The sequence below is a fragment of the Podarcis pityusensis genome (assembly GCF_964106645.2).
Source record: "Podarcis pityusensis genome assembly, chromosome: 12".
NCBI lineage: Eukaryota > Metazoa > Chordata > Lepidosauria > Squamata > Lacertidae > Podarcis > Podarcis pityusensis.
Window position 1 is genome coordinate 56275136 of NC_138037.1, and position 20825 is coordinate 56295960.

General features: G+C 42.1%; 2 protein-coding genes across 2 annotated transcripts; one reads left to right on the forward strand and one right to left on the reverse strand.

Annotated features, from left to right (window-relative positions):
* Positions 1-1697: 1697 nt before the first annotated feature.
* On the reverse strand, positions 1698-12400 carry PSMA2 (proteasome 20S subunit alpha 2). The gene is made up of 8 exons (XM_080976031.1): positions 12276-12400; positions 10885-10961; positions 8279-8411; positions 6204-6326; positions 4853-4934; positions 3867-3940; positions 2151-2208; positions 1698-2065 (listed from the first exon to the last, which is right to left on the reverse strand). Exons 1-8 carry the CDS (start codon positions 12314-12316, stop codon positions 1949-1951), a joined length of 705 nt encoding a protein of 234 aa, XP_080832157.1. The 5' UTR covers positions 12317-12400; the 3' UTR covers positions 1698-1948.
* A 4-nt stretch (positions 12401-12404) lies between these two features.
* On the forward strand, positions 12405-15355 carry MRPL32 (mitochondrial ribosomal protein L32). Its single transcript, XM_080975999.1, has 3 exons — positions 12405-12909; positions 14184-14365; positions 14734-15355. The coding sequence occupies exons 1-3, from the start codon at positions 12420-12422 to the stop codon at positions 14986-14988; spliced, it is 927 nt and encodes a 308-aa protein (XP_080832125.1). The 5' UTR covers positions 12405-12419; the 3' UTR covers positions 14989-15355.
* Positions 15356-20825: the final 5470 nt, after the last annotated feature.

Genomic DNA, 20825 nt, shown 5'->3' on the forward strand with positions numbered 1-20825 from the left:
TTCAGAAAACAAAGCTACGGCATTCCTTTGTATTGAATTTCTGATTGTTGTGAGACATTTTTCTGTGAGAATAAATCATCTTTGTCAACCTTACATACTTTTTTGGCAGAGGTTATAGCACTGGATTAAAAGGGAACCTTTAACCTTGTGCACTTGTGTATCTCTACAGCTCACAACAGTGTTTTTTGCAGACTACAATCAGCACCTGGAATTCTTACTAGAGAAGAATTTTGACTAAAGTTCAACATACCATCTCAGTTGGTCAGACAAACCTATTTTTGTTCGTGTTTAGATTTTATCATATTTCCAAGCACACCATATCACCACCCTGTGGACAAAGTTTCCAAGCAAATATATCCACTAAATTGTTCTATGCCTCTCCAATCAATGTTTTTCCCTGTGGCTCAAACATTCTATTTACATCGTATCAGATTTTTTATTTTTTTTATTTTTTTAGTTTTTGGAAATTCAGTGGCACATACCATTTACCCAAGGGGTCAGACTGTACCAGTGTGTACTTTACTTGTTATGCCAACACTCAAGTATCAGTCAGAATGCCTGAAAATACCCCACTGAACATAAGAGGGAGAGTAGTGTTGTGTGCATGTCTTGCTTGTGGGTTTCCCAAGCGTTTATGACTGGCCATTGTGGGAACAGAATACTGTAAAGTAAATAGGGCTAGGTTTTTGGTCTGATCCAACAGAACTCTTAAATGCTTATGACTAAGCTAAATTAAAAACAAACACGCACAGAAAAAAGTTTGACTGCATTCAGTGATGTTAACGTTTTTCTCAATTACTCTATGGTGCCTCTTCACATTACAGTCAATGAATGATCAATGTGCATGGATGAGGGAGCAACGTCTTACTCGTTTATCACACTGCATACTCTTTTCTCAAACAAGCCATACATGTGGTTATCCACAGCAATCCTTCAGGTTAAATTAGGATGACTGACCCAAAGTCACCTATGGAGCTTTACAGCTGAATTGTAAACTCAAGTGGAAGGTTCCTTGGTCCAAATGGGGCAGTCCCCCAGGGGTGAAGGACAAATCACAATGTGAGACCAGTTACCTTAACACCCCCCTCAGACCACCTCTGCCACCCTTCCTCCTCCTGCCCTCACCCAGCTTACTTTTTGTTGTTGCTGTTATCCTGCCACTTTACCACCAGCTTCTCCATCTGTAAAAACTTTGAACATGAGCTTTCATATATCTTGAAAACTCACTTTGTCCTTCAATGAGTTCGTCCAATAAAGGTTGCATTTCCTATATATTTCTTGCCCTATGGGATCACTGTGACAGTGGGGGCAAACACTGCACCTTCTCACTTACACCAGGGAGGGAGGTAGTGAATCTGCCACATGAGTGGAAGACAGATCTCTAACACACGTGGTACCAAGACTGCTTTCTGTTCTGACTTGTAGCAGCTTGCTAACTAAAGTCTTTCAGTATTACATGCTGAATGCATATCATCGGATTTGATTCACAGCCCCTTTGATTTAACTGCTCCCATAGAGGCCTGCATAATATCTCACTCAAGACATACATTTAGAAAGCTTTTAACAGAAGCTCTGCAAGTTCAGCTGAGGGTAGTTCCAAAGGATTTATGAATATTTTAAAACTGTGTGCTTCTGAATAAAATTTGTGCTGGTGGTGAAACCAGAAGGAACTCAGTATAATTAAATGCCTTATTAAGTTTTACCTAGAAATCACACCACTCCTGGTATGTTTATTTTTTCATATTGCGTATTCTTGTACAGTGTTTAATATTTTAAAGAACAATAATTCCACATTTTCAATATTAGGACAGTAGTATTTGGATCCATAATATTTCTTTTTTAAAAAATCTAGCAGATAAAGTAGAAATGAGAGTGCAGAAGCCAAATATTTAAATGGCTGGAAAAAAAGATCCTTGTATGTATCGAGGCAAGTCTTCCTTAACGAATACTAGGCAATTGCAGCCAGGTAATCCTTGACCTCAGTTGGAGTGAGTCTTCTAAATCCTGCCTCATTACAGATGCCAACCTCTATGTTATCTTCTGTCATTTGTCCTTCAAAGCTTTCCTAGAGAGAGGGAAAGACAGGTTCCTTCATGAAAATGCAGGTCACAAACTAGAGTTTTAACAAATACACTGCAGATGTTTCTTACCTTCAGTGTCAATATAGCAGTATGAATAGCATCTTCAAGCTCCAAGTCTTCGTTGTACCTATGAAAGAACAGAAGTTTGCTAATAAATATATTTTACAGTTGCTGCAACAGAAAACATTCACAGAACTGAAAATTAGTTTCACATGGCCAAGGGCTGCATTTTGCAAATAACTTCCTATGCAGCATTGCAAATACCATTAAACACAGGAATCTCAAATCATTTGGGGATATGGCAGGACAGTAGAGTGTACTCAAAAAACACGCATTCGGCACACACAAACTATTTAGACACACTTAAAGGGTATTTGGATACCAACCAATAGATTTAGATAAAATATTGCAATTTACAGTAGAAGTTACACCAGTTTATTAGACACACAAGGTATCAGTACCTTCCAGAAGTAAAACCCTCAGAAGCCTTAGTCACCTTTGGTCTTATTAGATGATAAACATTGAAGACCATGAGGAAATGTCATCAAATAGTACCCACACAACTGGTTTATTGGTTTATTTAAGTGTAGAAACTGTATTGCATTCTCTCTTCTCCAACTTAGCATGAGTCTTGCAAGTCCGAATATTAACAGAACGTTGTATTTCAGCTAGTACAGTGGTTCCCAACCTTTTTTTTGGCCATGCCCCACCTAAGCATCTCCAAAATCCTGATGCCCCCCACCCGTGACATATAATTCTTATTATTAAGAAAGTGAAAAGGCCATTAATTGTTAATAACCCATTCTCGAATTGTCCCCCTTAAAAAAATCAAATCAAATTGCCCCCCTGGGAGACCAGTGCTCCTCTGGACGTTAGCAGCACTGAAGTGACCGCCCCGGGGCATAAGCCTGGGCAGTGTGTATGGAGGACCTGAGCTGCCAGACGACAAGACCTTCTCCCTCTCGGCCTCGCTGATGTGGTCCAAAGAAAAACAGCAATACATTTGGCATCAGCTTAGCTGCAGGAGTTGCCAGAAGGCAGCGTACAAGGCAACATCCAACTGTCTTTTCTCCCCCTGAAGATATTCCGCAAGGCAGCATGGAGGTTTAGGATCAGTTTTCCTACTCCTAGATGGGCTATCTTCCCAGGCTGACGAGCCCCATCTGCCCCAAAGTAAGGGAGCTTTTTATGTATTTCTATGTACACAAATTCTATGTTAATTAGCGTGCATCCAAGTGGATGTTCTGAGGCCTCAAAGAGCTGGCTCTGATCCCCATGAATTACAGGATGTTTCAGTTACAGCAGAATCTTGCTGACAAGCCATGAGTCATGCAAATTATAAATGAGGCTCTGAAGGAAACTGTGGAATCCACAGGATATGGCCACTACCAATGCTTTCACCACTGCTGAAGATGATGTGATTACTGATCCTGGGATGGAAGAGAGTCGAGAGCCAAGGATGGCCAACTCTCCCTTACGGATGGGACTCAAAACCTCCATGCTCCAAGCTGTACTCTAGGGAAAGGTTAATTGGTAACTTCTCATCAAGCTGTTAAATGGGATCACCATACCTACACAAGCTTCTCCTAACGAAAGCAAATTGTCATTTTTGTCTCATTTTCACAGGTGTTTCTAGCATTCTTAGTCGTTTTTAAACTATAGCACTTCAACACCTAGGAAAGAGCCAGTCTAGACACAGAAAACAACACATCATTACAGTACATATAAACTTCTACCACCTTCATATTTTATTACTGATTTGCAGTTATGTAATCATAACATTACCTCTTTTCAAGGAATGTCTTTCCATTTACATAGTTTTTCCCCATTGCAGTTGCTTTCCACGCAAAATAAGCACCCTGGAAAAGTGAGAAAGACAGGGAGTAAATTTATGAGAACACATTATCTTCTAGTCACTGATCAATACAGTAAAAAATTAGCCTCATTTAGGGATCTCTGCTTGGAGAGATGCAGAGCAATCATATACATGTCTACTCAGAAGTTAGCCCCACTGAGTTCAGTGGGACTTAACCCTAGGTGGGACGGTATAGCAGGGGTAGCAAAGATGGAGCCTTCAGGATTTGCTGGACTACAATTCCCATCATCCCTGACCATTGGCCATGGTGGCTGGGGCTGCCAGCAATTGCTGTATAACAACATCTGGAGGGCACTATACCTGGGGTTTAGAATAGCAGACCAATTCAATGTCATACCACTAGACTCTAAAAAATAAAAATAAGTTGAGAACTATTATCTAAAGCCTCCAGTGAGCTTTTGCCTGATACATCTGTACTGCCAGGTTCACTTTCAAAATTCCCCCGCTTTAATTCCCCAATCACTCTTTAAACCCTTGATTTAAAAATAAATTTAAGGAAAAATTACCTACTACCGCTACTAGCTATTGTAACAAAACGGAAACCTCAAATTCAGAAGCAGCCAGTTTCTGAATATTAATTGCTGAGGTGGGAAAACTACTGAATCATCTCTTCCTTATGGGCCTCCATGTTGGAAATAGGATTCTGGACAGGAGAGATGTTTTGCCTAATCCACCAAGGCTCTCTTTATGCTCTTACAACTGTAAAACTGATCACCCAAGATGTCCTGAGAGTCTGTAACCTTATTCTAGTCCAGATGCTTATCATTCCCCACCCACTTATCTGGATTAATTAAAAAAACATACACAGAAAGAATATGGCAATATTCCAGATCTTTGAGTAAACATCCATGCTTTCTATTTAAGGCTTTTAAGAAGCTCCATTATGAATACTTACAGATGGATCAGACTGGAATAAGTATGGTCGTCCCTCATTCCACCCACATATTAGCAATGATACACCAAACGGGCGTACACCCCTACGAAGCAAAACATTTGAAAAGGATTAATGATAACAGAAGGTTATCTTGGGAACAAATAAGATCAGCATTAAGGATGCTGACTGACGGACTCATCTATGAACACACATACAAGCATACTCCTCTTCTATATATTCTAAAGGAGTTACATCATGCCTCGTACAAATGGTTTGTACACTTTGTTCCTGAGTCTTTATGGCTGCCAACTGTTTTCTTGGTTCTGTTTCTATGCCTTAACCAGCAACCTTCCATACAGAAATTAAGCAGCTCAATATTTTGCTGGCTATGAGACAGATGGGAAGAGATCGTCATCTTTATTTTGAACCCCACTTTCCCCTATGAAAAAGGGAGTCCAAAGCAGCTAACATCATACAGAAACAAACACAAGACTTCAAAAAACAATATAAAAAATACATTAAAGCTATAAACTTTTTATTCAATACTGAAGAAAACAGTTAAATACAAAACTCATAGATATTTCAGTAGAGAAAATACAAGGAAGGAAAGACCACCCCATTGCTTAATTTTAGCGAGTCAAACAACTGTTCCAATGTACAAGAACAGGTCCAGGAAATTACTGGCAACTCTACTTTTCCTACTTAGAAAACTGTAAAAAAATATACAAAAACGACTTTAGCACAGAAAAGCATTTAAGGCATAACAGTAACTGTATTTCCTGCTCTTCATTCTCCTTTGCATAAATAGCTTCCAGGCTTATAGGTAATCAGTTTGAGAGTGTGGTATTGCTGTTCAGCACACTTAAAAGTATCAGACCAAATGCTCTTCAAAAGTGAATGCAGTGATACCTCGGGTTAAAGTAGCTTCAGGTTGAGCGTTTTTAGGTTGCGTTCCGCAGCGACCTGGAAGTAACGGAATGGATTACTTCCGGGTTTCGCCACTCGCGCATGCAGGCGCTCAAAATGACATCACGCGCATGCGCAGAAGCAGCGAATCGTGACCTACACACACGCAGGTTGTGTTCTGCTCAGGATGCAAACGGGGCTCCGGAACAGATCCCATTCGCATCCAGAGGTACCACTGTAGAAGAACAGTTAATGAGGCTGGCCATGGCATGCAGACAAGGCTGAACTCTTGTCTGTATGTACCCAGTCTGATTTGCAGCTCCTCAGATGGAGAGGCAAAAATCTCACTGATATATGGTAAAAGTGTGAGGGGGCTGCATTAGAGTACAGTCTATTCTGCACACAGTACAGCTCTTAGTAAATTTCAGTTGTTTTAGAATAAACAAGGGGCAGGGGGAAGGCATACCCAGATTGTGTGTATTCTTGCATTACAGAAGCAATTCTCTGCACTAGCTGAGCTGTTGGAATAGGTTCATGGTAAACCAAGTAGTACTGCTGGGCCAGTTTGCGTGCTCTGTGGACAAGTACTCTGAGAAAAAGAAGAAAAGAAATAGTGAGTGAGCGAAGAAATCAGAACATCCATTATAACTTAAAAGTCCAAAGCAACTTGGGAAAGATTAAACTGAAGGAATATTTACTATCAGCTAATGAAAAAATTTGATACTGCACTGGAATATATCAACTCAAAAAAGGTTGCCTATTATTGTGAGGTTACTAATGTGCTACAGCGGCCAGACCATTTCTGTCCAAGAAAGGGAGTGGTTAGCATACCAGCCAAAGTTGGTAACAGATGCACCACACTAGAGGACACCTGGGCCTCTAGTATAGAAGATGATTCAATGAACACCCTTAAAATATGGACCTGTTTCTTTAGGTGGAGCACAACTCCATTCAGAACAATCTCTCAAAATCTGGATCCAGGAACCTTTCACCCATAGCCTGTCTTATCATGATTCAATGTCAGTTTGTTTGCCCTCATCCAGTCAATCAGCTCCCATCATCCCTGACCACTGGCTATAGTAGCTGGAGCTTATGGGAGTTGGGAGACAAAAAACATCTGGAAGGCCCAATGTTCCCTATCCCTGCAATAACTTATGAGCAATGTCTCTCAGCTCTGTAATATTGTGGGATGTGGTAGCTCAAGATTCTCCAAATATGATTAAAAACCAAACGCTGGCCCATTAATTTGTATCATGAGCAAAGCTGGCTGTCAGACACTCCTAACAGTGCTAGCCCCACCCTCAAAGAGCCACACATTAGACAGACACATCTGCAACAAAAAAAAACTTATGCAAGTAGACTTGCAGCAGGGGTTGCCAACACGGTTCCAATGGGTGCAATAACTTAGGACATGGGTGCCATAACTTAGGTGGGGCCCCTAGACTTTGCACTTTCATTAAAAAAAGAAAAGAAAAGCCTCTAGCCCTACTAAAGAGAATTTTATCAAGCAAAATGTACAGTTACCCTCCCAAGTGATTTCTGTGAAATTAGCCAGCCTGGCTGCTCCTGCCTGTTGCTTTTTTCAGTCAAACAGTGAAGTGACTGATAAGTCTGGATGACAGGCAACAGGAATTTCTTGGGTCCTAAGGAGGTCCTGCTTTATCCTACCCTTTCACACACTTTTCCTCCTCCTTATTTTCTAGTCTTTGAAATCTCTGTAGCTCACTTTTCCTTTTTTCCTAGTAACCAGGATGCATCTTTTCTGTGATGGGTTTTCTGCGATCAGGTACTGCCTAGAAATTATTTTCTGTAAACAGTACTATATAATAAGTGTGGGTGGATATTAAAAATCCACCCCCAACCTGAAAAGGCAAATGTAAAACTTTGCAAACAGGCATATGGGTGACTCCTGCTGTGCAGGAACCAAAGACTAGGCACTTATTAAGAGTTCATGGTATAGTTAATCTGCAGTGCAATGGTATACGTGTCTATGCATAAGTATGTCTCTTTGTCTTTAATGGGTCTTACTTCTAGGTAAGTGAGTACAGAATGGCAAACTAGGCTTTAGTTTAGCATTGGCACTGGGGAAAACAAAGGGTTGTGTCTTTAACAGCTGTATGGTAGTTTAAGCTTTTCCTAATATGGAAATACAATTATGGGAAAAACTTCACCATGGGTGTACTCTCCAATTTTGTGTTGTGTCACGCCTCCCATAGCAGCCACTTTGTGGCTGGCACCCACAGAACTCTCTCAAAATTCAAAATATGCCATGGCCCAAAAAGGTTGGTGACTCCTGCCTTGCATACATGTCAGGGTGAAGCCTTGTGCAACCTTGGGGACAGGACCAGAGCTGCACCCCATTCTACATGTGTCTCCACTTCTCATGATGCACACATGAAGAGGGTCAAGATATGTATCATCCATCCAGAGAATGTTGAAATGGCACCACAGACCCAATGCTGTGCTGCCTATAGCGGGGCAAGAGTCAAAGACCAATAGCAAGAGTCTATTACAGTGTTTCCCTCCTTGCCTTCAAGATACCTGTAATCAGGACCCATGCCACTATACACCAAGCCTATGTGTTTGGTTATGGATTCCACTTTGTGTACACTTCGTTCATCATACAGAATGGATTTCTGCTTTTTTTCTGTTGCCAGTACCACGCCATTTGAAGCTGCACAAAGAAAACAAATATTTTAGTCAATGTAGTTAAAATATCTTCCTTCCATTTTCCTCGTAATCTTTCAAATCCACAATGCTTAAAGCAGGCAACTAGAATAATTCATCTACTTGTATATCCTTTACTAATCGTATCACATAAATCCAATGCATTATTTGGCACTATTACTAAGGATGCCTACCCACCAGATGATTTGGTTCAAACCCCAAATTGGCACTGCATAATAAAACAGGCCAATTCGACTCAGATGAATTTGGAGGCAGCTCGATTCAACTCAGGGGTCTCTGTGATGGACACCTTTCAAGTTTGATTAAAAAAACAAAACAAATAACATCAAACATCAAAACATACTAATATTTGGGTAGGACTGGATGAAATCTTAAGAAACATTGCCCCTTCTAAAGGAATGAATCCTGCCAAATTTCAGAAGGATATATGCAGTTTTGTTCCTGCAGCTGTTAAGTGATTCCCACTATATCTCCCCCAGCCAAAGTTCCTTTAAAGTTAATTTTTGGGTAGAAATAATCAGATGATATTTTCTTTATGAATAAAATAATTCCCTCCAATTACAAACTAAAGTTGTTGGATGTGAAAGAGCCCCCCCCTCCTCAAAAAAAACCCCTCTGACCATTTCCTCAAGTTAGTGATACAAGTTTCTGGTTTGCAAAGCTGCTCTCATTTCCTCCCTTCCACCCATACCAAGGCATCACAAATCACTTCAGGGTTCATTGTACAGCACAAGGCTGCATGGGTTGAAGCAGATCTCACTTTGCTTTGGGAGAAACTCAAAATCCTTCCAAGACAGCCAAATCCAATAAACACCCCTAATGGTTATGTGTTACCTCAATATCACTAGACATGCCTACTTAAAAAGAAAAAGTTTAAAAAAATGGAAAAGAAGCTTTTCAAACTTTCCACCTTCAAAGACCTCATTCCACTTTATCTGCTGAGGAATCTTAGCAGCTCTGCCTCACAACAAATGTGGAGGATTGTGTGAAGTGCACCCTGGCTAGGCCTGTCTGGCCTCATAGTGGCCCAATGCAAACTGACTGCACCTTACAACACACCATAGAATATGCCCAGAACTCTCCTATGGGGTGCACTGCTGAGGAAAATTAGTAGTGGCAGAGAAGCTATATCATAAGGAAGCTTGCCTATTGTTACTGATTTTTATTAGGAAACCTGCAATGAAAATATGTAAGGAACCCAAGGTTTCCCAAAACGCAATCTGAAAATTATAGTTATACTTTCTGTTTTGAAAATATATTTAGATTCTACTTTTTGAAGATGTTTCATAGCCCCACTCAGAATCCCTATATCTAGCTTGGTTAAACATTGACAAGAGAGCTTTTCCTCCCAAGGGCCCCAAGTGGCACGCACTGGGTTTGAATTCAATTCTTAAACTCAAAAACTGGCCAGGAAGAGGTTTGTTTTGTTTCAAAACCAAACCACGCATTATCTGTATTTTAACATCAGGATGCTGAATTGCTACAAAGCTAGGGTGGTAATGGGAATCAAGACTTACATGTGCATTATTAGATGGCCAAAAGGGGAAAATGAATATTTCCACAATCATCCCCTCCTCCCTGGCCCACAACAACTTACTCTGTAGTTCTTACTCTGGAAGGGTTATGGTTGGAACCCCACTGGGACTAAAATGTAATTTTAAAGCTCTGGGGGTACTAGGATGGGTTCATGTCCCCACCATCGCCATCCCTTTATTTAATATTTTATATAGTCACACTTCGGGTTACAAACGCTGCGGGTTGTGCATTTTCAGGTTGCAGACAGCGCCAAACGGGTTACTTCCAGGTTTTGGTGCTTGCGCATGCGCAAAATGATGTCACGTGCATGCGCAAAAGCTGCACTTCAGGCTGCTAATGCTGCGGGTTGCGAACGTGCCTCCCACACAGATCACGTTTGCAACCCAAGGTATGACTGTCGTTTGTTAAATTTGTATCATACCTCTCCACTAAATGGTGCTCAAGGCAGCTAGCAATAATACAATACATGCTGCTAGACTATAACTCCCACCAGTCCTAGCCAGCATGGTCAATGATTATGGAAGTTGCAATCCAACAGCATCTGGAGGGTCACAGGTTCCCTAACCTCTGAGCTCAATGGAGCTTATTTCTGAGTAGACATGTATAGGTTTGCACTGTTGGTATGACCAAAATAGGGTCAAGCCAGGTTACTGCTTTCACGCTGATTCTTTTCAGATCAATTTCTGGCAATCATACTACACCACAATCCTAATAAAGTCTACTCAGAATTAGGTGGTGTTGAACTCTATGAGGCTTACTCTCAAGCAAATAAGGCTAGGACTTCAGCCTCAATACCCATAATCTATGTCTGCTTTCTCGTTTTTTCTTTGCTTTTAGGTCACAAAATGCCAAAGTAGGTACACACAGACATACAAACTAGCAACATTTTTGTGGGCTTATTAATCGTGCAAGCATTTGAATACCTTTAATTCCAACTGATGGGGCTCCTGCGGCAACAGCTGCCAAAGCATATTCAATCTGAACAAGCTTTCCAGAAGGGCTAAAAGAAAGCAAACAATTCATGAGACACCTTGGTAAGAAAACATTTTCAAATCTGAAAATGCCAAGCAACTTATGGCCTTTCATTGGGCCTTTTTTCACCAATATGATATTGGGCACATTTTAATATAGTAATAATAAAAACAAACAGATAGGAGTCAGCCCCTGTCAATTTAGTGGGACTTACTTTAGTATAAGAGTGTTTAGAATTGTACTACACTTTTCATGTAATCATGCACTCATGTCAAGGTCTGGCAACAAGCTCAAAGTAATCTCATAATAAAAACTGAAAAGGGGAAAAGAAAGCCCACCAAAATAGTTTTACTTTCGTTTTTGGTGTAACATTTGTTTCATGTTCATAATCCTCAACACACTGAATGCAATGTCATTTATTTCCAAGTAAACATGCATCTGTAAGGCTGCAATCCTATGGAAACTAATTTGGGATTAAGTCCAAATCCCATTCAATTGAATAGGTCTTACTTCCAAGGCGACACTATGATATGATTTATTATTTTCATAAAATCTCAACGCATATACGTTAGTCGTGTGTTCAGAGATATTTGTTTCACTTTCTATAGGGTTATAAGGGAAATGAGGCCTGCTTTGGGCTCTTGCCTTAAGCAAGCCATGCGGAGGGAGAGTCAATCCGTGGCTTAAAACCCTGCATACTGGATCCAAAGGCTCATCTCTACATGGTTTAGCAGTGTTAGAAATCCCGATATATAAACTAGGTGCCAAATGCCTCCTTAAACCAGGGTTACAGTCACCAAAATGGAAGGTCTAGTTGGCATTCGGGGGGCAGACGGCTCGAAAATTTTATTTATCAATAAAGGCTTTTGTTTCCTGAAATTCATTCTGACTGTGCAGATAACATATAACTGACAGAATTCTACAAGGTGTGGCATTAATGTGTGAAAACAGTCCAGATCCAATGATCCCCAGGTATGCGCCTCCGGAGACCTCGGGTGCCATCCTGACATCTTCACTCGGTCCCAAGCGCCAACAGGCAGGTGCAAAGTGCTCAGGACCGGGCTGGCTGCTGGAAAACCCGCATTCCCTCAAGCATGTCTGATGGCGAGGCGGGATCCGCGCGAGAAACTTGCGGCAGTTTCCACACGCGCCACTTTCTTCTCCGAGCGAGAGGCGAGAAGCGCCAGCGGTGACTCCGCAGAAACCTCGGCTCTCCCTCCGTCTCAACGGCAACGAGACGGAGCCCCTCCAGAGGCCCCAGAATCCCCCCCCCTCATTAAAGGACAGCGCCCCGGGCCTCCTGCGCCCGCCCCGCCGCCCCTGAGGGGACACCGCGCCTTACCTGAAAGTGGTGAGGGAGAAGCTGTAGCCGCGTTCCGCCATTTTGACCAGCGCGATTGAACCCCCTCGCCCCGCCCTCCCTTCCTAACCGTCTCCGCCCACTTTCTGAGGCTGCGCACGCGCGCTGCGTATTGTTTTACAGCGCATGCGCAAAAAGAGAAAACATGTAGAGCGCCGACCACAGATCCATGAACAGATTGAACTTCCGGGAACTCTCGAAAGCCGCGAAACTCTATGGCAGCCTTTCTCAACCTTGGGTCGTTCGTACCCGCCATCAAACGTTGTTGGACTACAACTCCCGTCATCCCTTGCTAACAGAATTGGTTCCCTCTGCTATGCATGCCGGGAACCGGTGCCTCACCCTCCGGAGCTAGAGGAGGGCGTGCTGGGACATGTAGTCCAGCTCTCTCGCCAAGTGGCTTGGCGGAAACGCCGCCAAAGAGAAGGACGACTCGGTTTCCCAGCGCCCTCAGCGCGGCTGATCCTGACAGGCGCGTTTTCGCGCCGCGAAGGCGGAGGGCCGGTCAAGATGGCGGCTGCCGCGCTGCTGCTGGTCTTCCCGTCTCCTTTGCCTCGGATCCAAGGCTTCCTCCGAAGCTGCTGGTCCCAGCTGGGCTGCCGCAGCCCGCCCGGGGGTAGGTCCTGGCTCCGTCTCCTCGAGGTGTCGCGGGGCCTCCTCCGGGGCGGCTCTCCAGGGGCTTTGCCTCCCAAACTTGGCTTTCCAGCTGTTTCTGCACAGCTCCCGTCAGCTGGAAACGCAGGTGCCCTTTTAGGACAAGCGCCGCTGGAGACGCCGCTTTACGTGGGGCGGGAAGGATTTGCGCTGTTTTGTTCTTGCTTTCATTTTTATGCTGGTGGGAACTGCCCCGAATGTTTGTTCGTTTGTTTTTTGCAGAGGGGGCTGGATTCTGAAAACTATTTATTTATAAGATTTGTTACCCACCCATCACCCGTGTTATTTACTGTATTGGCCAGAATATAAGCCGCACCTTTAAAATTGGAGGGGGGAAAGGAAAAATACTCGCATATAAGCTGCTCCATTCCTTGCTGCTGCTGGCTGCATACTGGCCGGGGAGTGGGGAGCTGCGCTGCGTTGCTGGCGGCCTTTCCCCTTCCTCGCTCTCTCCACGTGCCAGGGGGGCACCGCTTTGCCCGCTCCTGGCTGCATACCGGAAGGTCGCAAAGATAAGCCACACGTTAACTTTTCATAGTCGGAATTTAGGGGGGGGGTAAAGAGGCTTATATTCAGGCCAATATGGTATTCTACTTACATATTTTGTAAAAATTATGTGCCGTTTGAATATATATATATGTGTATATATATATATATATATATATATATATATATATATATACCACAAAGTATATATATACACACACACACACACACACACCCCAAAAAGTGGTTTACAAAAAGATAAAACAGCAAAATCGAGGAAAAATTCACAAACCTACTTTGAAGCATGATGGTTATGGAAACAGAATATGCAATTACTAACATAACTTGAACCACTACAGTTGTTACTGTCAGTTATCTATTGTTACTAGTTAAATTTGTTATTCGCTTTATCTTGCTCATGGCAGACCAGAGCAACTGGAGAGAGGCGGTCCTGGAATTATTGCAGTACAGTTGTACCTTGTTTTGCGGCTGGGATCTGTTCCGGAGCCCTGGCCGCTAGCCAAAGCGCCAAAGGGCAAAGCGCCGCATCTGCGTGTGCGGAACAATTTGTGCTTCTGCGCATGTGTGAAGTGCGATTTAGCACTTCTGCGCATGCTCGAGCGACAAACCTGGAAGTAAGAGTCTCATTGAGCAAAACCACTTCATGAAATATTGTATCTAATTAATAAAGGTAAGCAAATTACCATAACTAAATTATTTGTAACTAAGTTATTTGTATTTGTCTTTAAGCTCCTGCTTTAGCAATTCAGGGTCCAGCTTTTTTGCCTGAACCTATAGAAGAGAATGCTGAAAGTAAGGAGACTCCAAGCTTTCTAGACAGCATATTTTGGATGGCAGCCCCAAAATCAAGGCGGACCATTGAAGTAAATCGCTGCAGGCGAAGGAATCCTAGGAACCTTATAAAAATAAAGGTAACTCATCACATTTCTGTTGTCTTTCTTTATTTTTGTAGATTTTCTTTTCTTCAATGCTCTCAAGATGCTTGTAATTTCTTATTTATTCACATTGGTATTGTAAATTTACCACAGGAAATTTTTCATTTAAAATCTGTCTGCAGCTCCTGTGCTGAATCTTTAAAATGTGATAGTATTGCATTTTGAAAACTTAAACCTTTATGTATACTACTTGACATGAGGAATTTCTCAGGTTGCTGGAAAACAATGTATTATATCACAATGGTAATGAGATAGTCATTGCCCTACATGGCTCTTAGCATTTGTGAAATCTCTCTTTTTAAATTGTTCATTGCCCAACGTTTTGTTTTCTTTCTTGTCTTTAGCGAAACATTGACGTCTGTCCTCAGTGTGGCAACCTGAAACTGAAGCATATTCTTTGTGGCTATTGTTATGCAAAGGTTAAACGGGAGACAGTTGCCATAAGGAAAGAAATATGGGCACAGGAGGGAGGACCACATAAGGCTCCACCGGTAGAGACTGTTGTACTGTATGAGGGAGAGAAAGCTAGAGATGAAGATGAAGGCAAGCGGATCATAGAACGAACAAGGAAGCGCCCATCTTGGTTCACACAGGACTGATTATGTAGCACAGTGGAATCTTTGGTCGCAAAATCCTTGATCTCGCAGAGTAAAAATAGCTGAAAAAAATGCTACTGATAACACTTATCCCTAGAAAGGGTAAATTTAAATTGTATTTTTTAATTTGCCATTGTAGTACAGCATCACTGCTGTACTTTAAATGTTAGCTGGATGGCTAATTTAGCTAATGTAAACTTAGCTGATCTTGTCATTGTATTAAAGTTGGTTAAGCAAAGTCAATCATTTGCAGGAGCAGATTCTTACGGCATCTATTTGGTCATATTACACTGTACTGTGCATTGGGGGGAAACCATGGATTTAAACTGTATTTGTAAATGAAATAAAGCATATTCAGCATTATAATAAATACTGTGTGTGGTTCCATTTGAAATTCTGTGAAATTTTGAGCTATGAGGAGGTGAGGATTGTGAGAATGTAAGAAGTCAAGTAGAGCAATGAAGTGAGTTGACATGGATCTCTTGCTGAGTTGGAGCCCAATGGCTGAGAGGTGGTTTTGTTCTTTCATTGCTACTGACTACATCTAAATAGTGACAGCTCTTTAACATCTGTTTCCATTTAGAAGCTTGTAAAATAGCTAGTTGTGTTTGTGAGGTCCTTTGAGAATCTTTAATGAAAAGGACAACTACGTTAATAGTCTGAACCATAACTTGGGAATGCATGAAGCACTTCTTAAACCAACATCATTTCATTGATTCACCCACTAGTGACACAAATTTAATCTCATTGATTAGATGACATTGAAGTACTGTACCATGTTGTATCTGCATTGTGGGCTTGGAGTTTAACTTTTTCCCATCTATTCTTTGAGAATCCTATTACTGAGCTCATCAACTTTCATCTCTTATAAGGGCCAATATTTTCCCATGATACAGACTTTAGAAAAAATCCTTGTTTGTAATGCATGTAAAACTTACTGTTTTCTACCAAGTGACACTTGCACCTACCATGTACAGTTGTTTATCTTCTTATCCATCAGTTCAAATAACAAAGTTACTCTGGCAGGGGGAAAATAAGAACTCTGTCCCAAGTAAACACCCATTTTGTGCTCTAAATAAAAAGAAAGAAATCAACATAGATGTGTTTGGTTTTATGACTACAGTGGTACCTCGGGTTAAGAACTTAATTCGTTCTGGAGGTCTGTTCTTAACCTGAACCTCTTCTTAACCTGAAGCACCACTTTAGCTAATGGGGCCTCCTGCTGCCACTTGCCGCTGCATGATTTCTGTTCTCATCCTGAAGCAAAGTTCTTAACCCAAGGTACTATTTCTGGGTTAGCGGAGTCTGTAACCTGAAGCGTCTGTAACCTGAAGCGTATGTAACCCGAGGTACCACTGTACATGGTTGATATTTTGCAGAATTTTGAGTTACTTAACAGGAACTGGGTATAGAAGGAATAGGAAGAGATGAGACATTATGAAGGAAGACTAGAAGGTGTTGGAATAGCGGTGGAGTTTCAAGGCTTCACGGCAGCCTTAGCTCCTTTGATACTTCCTATTTTTCTAATGTTTTCTACATCCATCATGACTAGGAACCTGTAAATAAAGAGCTGAAATTTAAAGGAGTTGAGATCCTTAGAGCCAAATTCTCAACAGAAAAGAGCACACAATCACATGGAATTGAAGCCCTAGACAAAATCTGGCATGCGTGGAACACTGGCCATACCATACCTTCCAAGTGGAAGGGGGGAGGAATAATAATAATATGCTGCCCATCTGACTGGGTTGCCCCAGCCAATCTGGGCTGCTCCCAACAAAAAATGTACAACATCACACACTAAAAACTTGCCTGAACAAGGCTGCCTCCCAGAATTATGAAAGCCATTGCGGGTTCTGATTTGATCCCGGAATGTCCTTATTTCCTCTGCCAGTGATGCTGCCACCGAGCTCAAGAAGGAAGATGAGCCAGCACTTGTCCTGAGCAGCAGTGGCAGCGAGGGAGCATCCTGTTGCCTCTCCATGGCCGCTGCTGCCGGCCTCCTCCCTTGGGCAGATTGTGGCAGCTGCGGGAGGGGGGGAGGCTGTTGCCGCTGAGGCCCAGCCTTGCATGATGTGCTGGCTGTGAGGTGCAGGCAGAGAGCAGGGCTACCCTGGGTGGGAAGAAAGGCGGAACGCAAGGAGTAGAGTCTTTGATTTAATAATATTAATAAACCTGTGTGTGTGTCTGTCTCCAATCTTGCCCCTTTCTAAAATTTATTTATTGGTGCTTTTCTTTTTGTAAATCTACCAAAGAATTAAAAAAAATCAGAATTAAGGGCAAAGGCGCGTCAGTGGCATGTGTGTTGTGTCCCATTGGTGAAGTCGTGGTGGCGCTTGCCCTTCTGGTAGGAAATGCTTGAGGGGGGGAGAGAAATGGGGGGGTCGTGGAGGTTCAGTTGGGAGGAGTGAGAAAATGTCCCTTTTTCCATCTGAGGAACGTTGGAGGGTATGGCATACTTGTATGAGCAACAGCCAGTCCGTGTTTACTCCTTTCTTGACGTTCCTTGTAATCTTTTCATTTCCATTCAGTTACTGGCCTTTGGAAAACTACAGAACACTATTCTGAGTAGCTGTATTGGGACTGTAGATTTGAGATGTAACAGTATAATAACCAAATGCTTGATCCATATAAGGGCCAGATTAGTTTCTGTGTGCAGAGAGAGATGAGATGGATAGATCGCTAATACGTCAGAGATATGAGTGAACAGTAGGTAATACTGAATATTTATGTACAACATTTTATTAGTATTTGATGCTTCTCATATATTTCACTGATCCTTACGAAAACCCTGTTAATTGTCAGTTCATGTCCTATGTTCTACTGAGAGAGGTGGTGGCTTGGGTAAAATCAGCTAGTGACATGGCCAAGAGGAAGATTAAACCAGGGGTTTATGGCTCATGTCTTTAGTCTACTGTTCTACGGGGGCTCTATAAAACTTAATGGTCTGTCTTGATATTCTACATTATCTTTTTGTGAGTTTTAGTTCTGAAGGAGTAAGTGAGTTAATTTGTAAGACAAAACAATGGATTATGCTCGTCAGTCAGACAGACTACAGCCTTCTCTATGGCACAATCCTCTATGACCCATCGTGTGTTAACTGAAATGAATTACACCTTTCAAAGCAATAGGTGGCAGTGAATCTCTAGTTATTTCAGACTACAATACCAACATAGTCCATGGTGATGCTGGTGACAAATCTGCAAGTGTAATTAACAGCATTGGGAATAATTAAGAGAAAATGTGATTGTTGACCCCAAGGTTTAGTTACTATAATACACAGATTTATCAGAAGTCCATTCTGATAAATGTGGGCATGTGATAACTTCAACTGGAGATACGTTTTCAATTCCTTTGCAACTGGATGACATAGTTGAGTGATGGTATATGAGGGATAGCCAGTTGGTGTCTTACAAACTGGATTAAGTCCCTAAGGCAATTCTGTCTGTGGCCCTGGTGACCATCATAATTTTTAATTCATGGTATGGTAAAATATTTACGCAACTGTAGGAGAGGAGAAAGCATTGTTTTCAAAAGTTAGACATGCAACATTTATATCCTTCACTTTCATTTTTTAACAGCATTTAATCCTCATGCATGTATATCTATACATGCCTGGGCATACACACTCCATAACTGGGGGATCCTAACTGGTGACAGCTTCACAGGTGGTTAAGCTTTACAATAAAGGAGTTTTGCTATGTGGCAAAATACATTTCCTGTGTATTTTGCCACATAGGAAGTGTATTGGTAATTTCCTGCTATAGAGGTAAACCTAGGGATGCTTTTCCAATTGCTTTTTCAAGATGCTGGCAAATGCTCAGAAATCCATAAAAATAGTGGGGGAACACGCAAGTATCCCTCTGAGAAAAGACCAAGAGGATTGGCTCTGAAGGTCATGCAGCTTTTCCAAAGATAGCTATAGCTGTTACTGTTCCACTTTTAGCATTTCTCCAGAAGTTCAGGTGCAGGTGCAACTCCCGATCGTACGTTTGCCTCCCTAAGCAGCAGGAGAACGGCTCTTGCTGTTAGCAATACCAAAGGGGATTCCAGGGCATCCTTTGTCCAGACTGCAGTTCAGAAGTGCTGGAATATTAATGCTCTTAAAGCTCAGAGGCTGTTTTATTTATTGTTTACAGGTGGGCGGTACTATCCCTAAAATGCAAATTTGTTTTTACAAAATCGTAATAAGGAATTTTAAAATACAATTGATCATGGATACTATAAACCAATTAACCCTTTTTTCTAAAAAAAAGGAAAAACAAAAAAGCTAGTGGGGCAATAGAATGGAAGTGTATTACGTTATTAAGTAATGAACGGGAGTATTTTATCTTGATTTTAATAATGCAGGAAAACAGTGACCACTTAATAAAGCTACTTGAACAAATGCACAGTTTGTTGCATGAAACATAAAGGAATCAGAAAAGAGAGCAAGGAAATCAGAAGGAAAAGCTGCACCCAAGTGTCCCATTATATTTGACACTGCTTTACTGGGAGCAACCAGGAATGGATTCCTACATTTCCACTGAAGAAAGCACAGACCATTGCAAAAAGGCTTGATGTAGGGTAGAAGATTATATTTTAATTGGATGAGCTCTAATTATTGCAACTCCAAACTCCAGTTTATTTTTTCCTAAAAATGTATTTACACAAAGAATTGCTTACTGTGCCACAAAAATGTGATAGGTTTAAACAGCATTGCCTTGCTAAGAAATACTCTTAATCTAGGTAAAATTAGTCATGGCTAATTTCCTCTGAGTAAGCCATAGTAAACAGAGGCCTCATCCACACTCCTGCTTGCCCTGCCACTTCCCCCTGGGAAAACCCACAGCTTAGCACTGAAGCAGAACAAAGGGCAATCAGGTTTTCCATGACCGCCATTTGCTCTGATTTAGCACTAAAGAGAGGGTTTCCCAGGGGAAAGCAGTGGGGCAAAGGCAATAATGCTCAGACCTGTGCCTAGAAAGCACAGGACAAGTCGAAAACCGCCTGGACCCACGTTTTCCAAGTGTAGGACAAGCAGAAATGTGGGTGAGCCCAGAGAGAACCTGCTTTTGAATAAACACACATGGGATTGGAACTTAATGTACATTGTATGAATGTTTACTAAAAAGCAAGTCCCTTCGAGGCTTATAGTCTGGTAAATGGTTATAGGACCACAGCTTAGGTTTCCAGTGGACCTTAGTTGTGACTATCCTTAGCTGAACTGGAGTCACTTTCATCAGCTGCTATTCGTTTCTGAAAAACCACACAGGCCCCACAGGCTCCATCTTTAAAAGAACAGCCCATAGTGTGAGCTATAAGAATAAGGGGAAATGGCAACATATGAAATAACCACCCAGGTAATCTTTAAATATAGGCTGATATTTGAACTTTTTCTATTTGTATAGGAATACAGTGGTACCTCGTGGGATGCGGGTGGCGCTGTGGGTTAAACCACAGAGCCTAGGACTTGCTGATCAGAAGGTTGGTGGTTTGAATCCCCGCGACGGGGTGAGCTCCCGTTTCTCGGTCCCTGCTCCTGCCAACCTAGCAGTTCGAAAGCACGTCAAAGTGCAAGTAGATAAATAGGTACAACTCCGGCGGGAAGGTAAATGGCGTTTCCGTGCGCTGCTCTGGTTCGCCAGGAGTGGCTTAGTCATGCTGGCCACATGACCCGGAAGCTGTACGCTGGCTCCCTTGGCCAGTAAAGCGAGATGAGCGCTGCAACCCCAGAGTCAGCCACGACTGGACCTAATGGTCAGGGGTCCCTTTATTTTACTTTACAGTGGTACCTCAGTTTTTTAACGTCTCCGTAGTTGAATGTTTCAGAACTCAAACACCGAAAACCCAGAAGTAAATGC

Coding starts and splice junctions, on each gene's coding strand:
- PSMA2 (XM_080976031.1), bottom strand. CDS start 12,316: ATGGCGGAACGCGGCTACAGCTTCTCCCTCACCACTTTCAG. Junction 10,962..12,275: donor TTCTCCCTCACCACTTTCAG/GTAAGGCGCGGT, acceptor GCTTTCTTTTAG/CCCTTCTGGAAAGCTTGTTC. Junction 8,412..10,884: donor CCCATCAGTTGGAATTAAAG/GTATTCAAATGC, acceptor TTCTTTGTGCAG/CTTCAAATGGCGTGGTACTG.
- MRPL32 (XM_080975999.1), top strand. CDS start 12,420: ATGCGCAAAAAGAGAAAACATGTAGAGCGCCGACCACAGATCCATGAA. Junction 12,910..14,183: donor CTGCCGCAGCCCGCCCGGGG/GTAGGTCCTGGC, acceptor TTTGTCTTTAAG/CTCCTGCTTTAGCAATTCAG. Junction 14,366..14,733: donor GGAACCTTATAAAAATAAAG/GTAACTCATCAC, acceptor TCTTGTCTTTAG/CGAAACATTGACGTCTGTCC.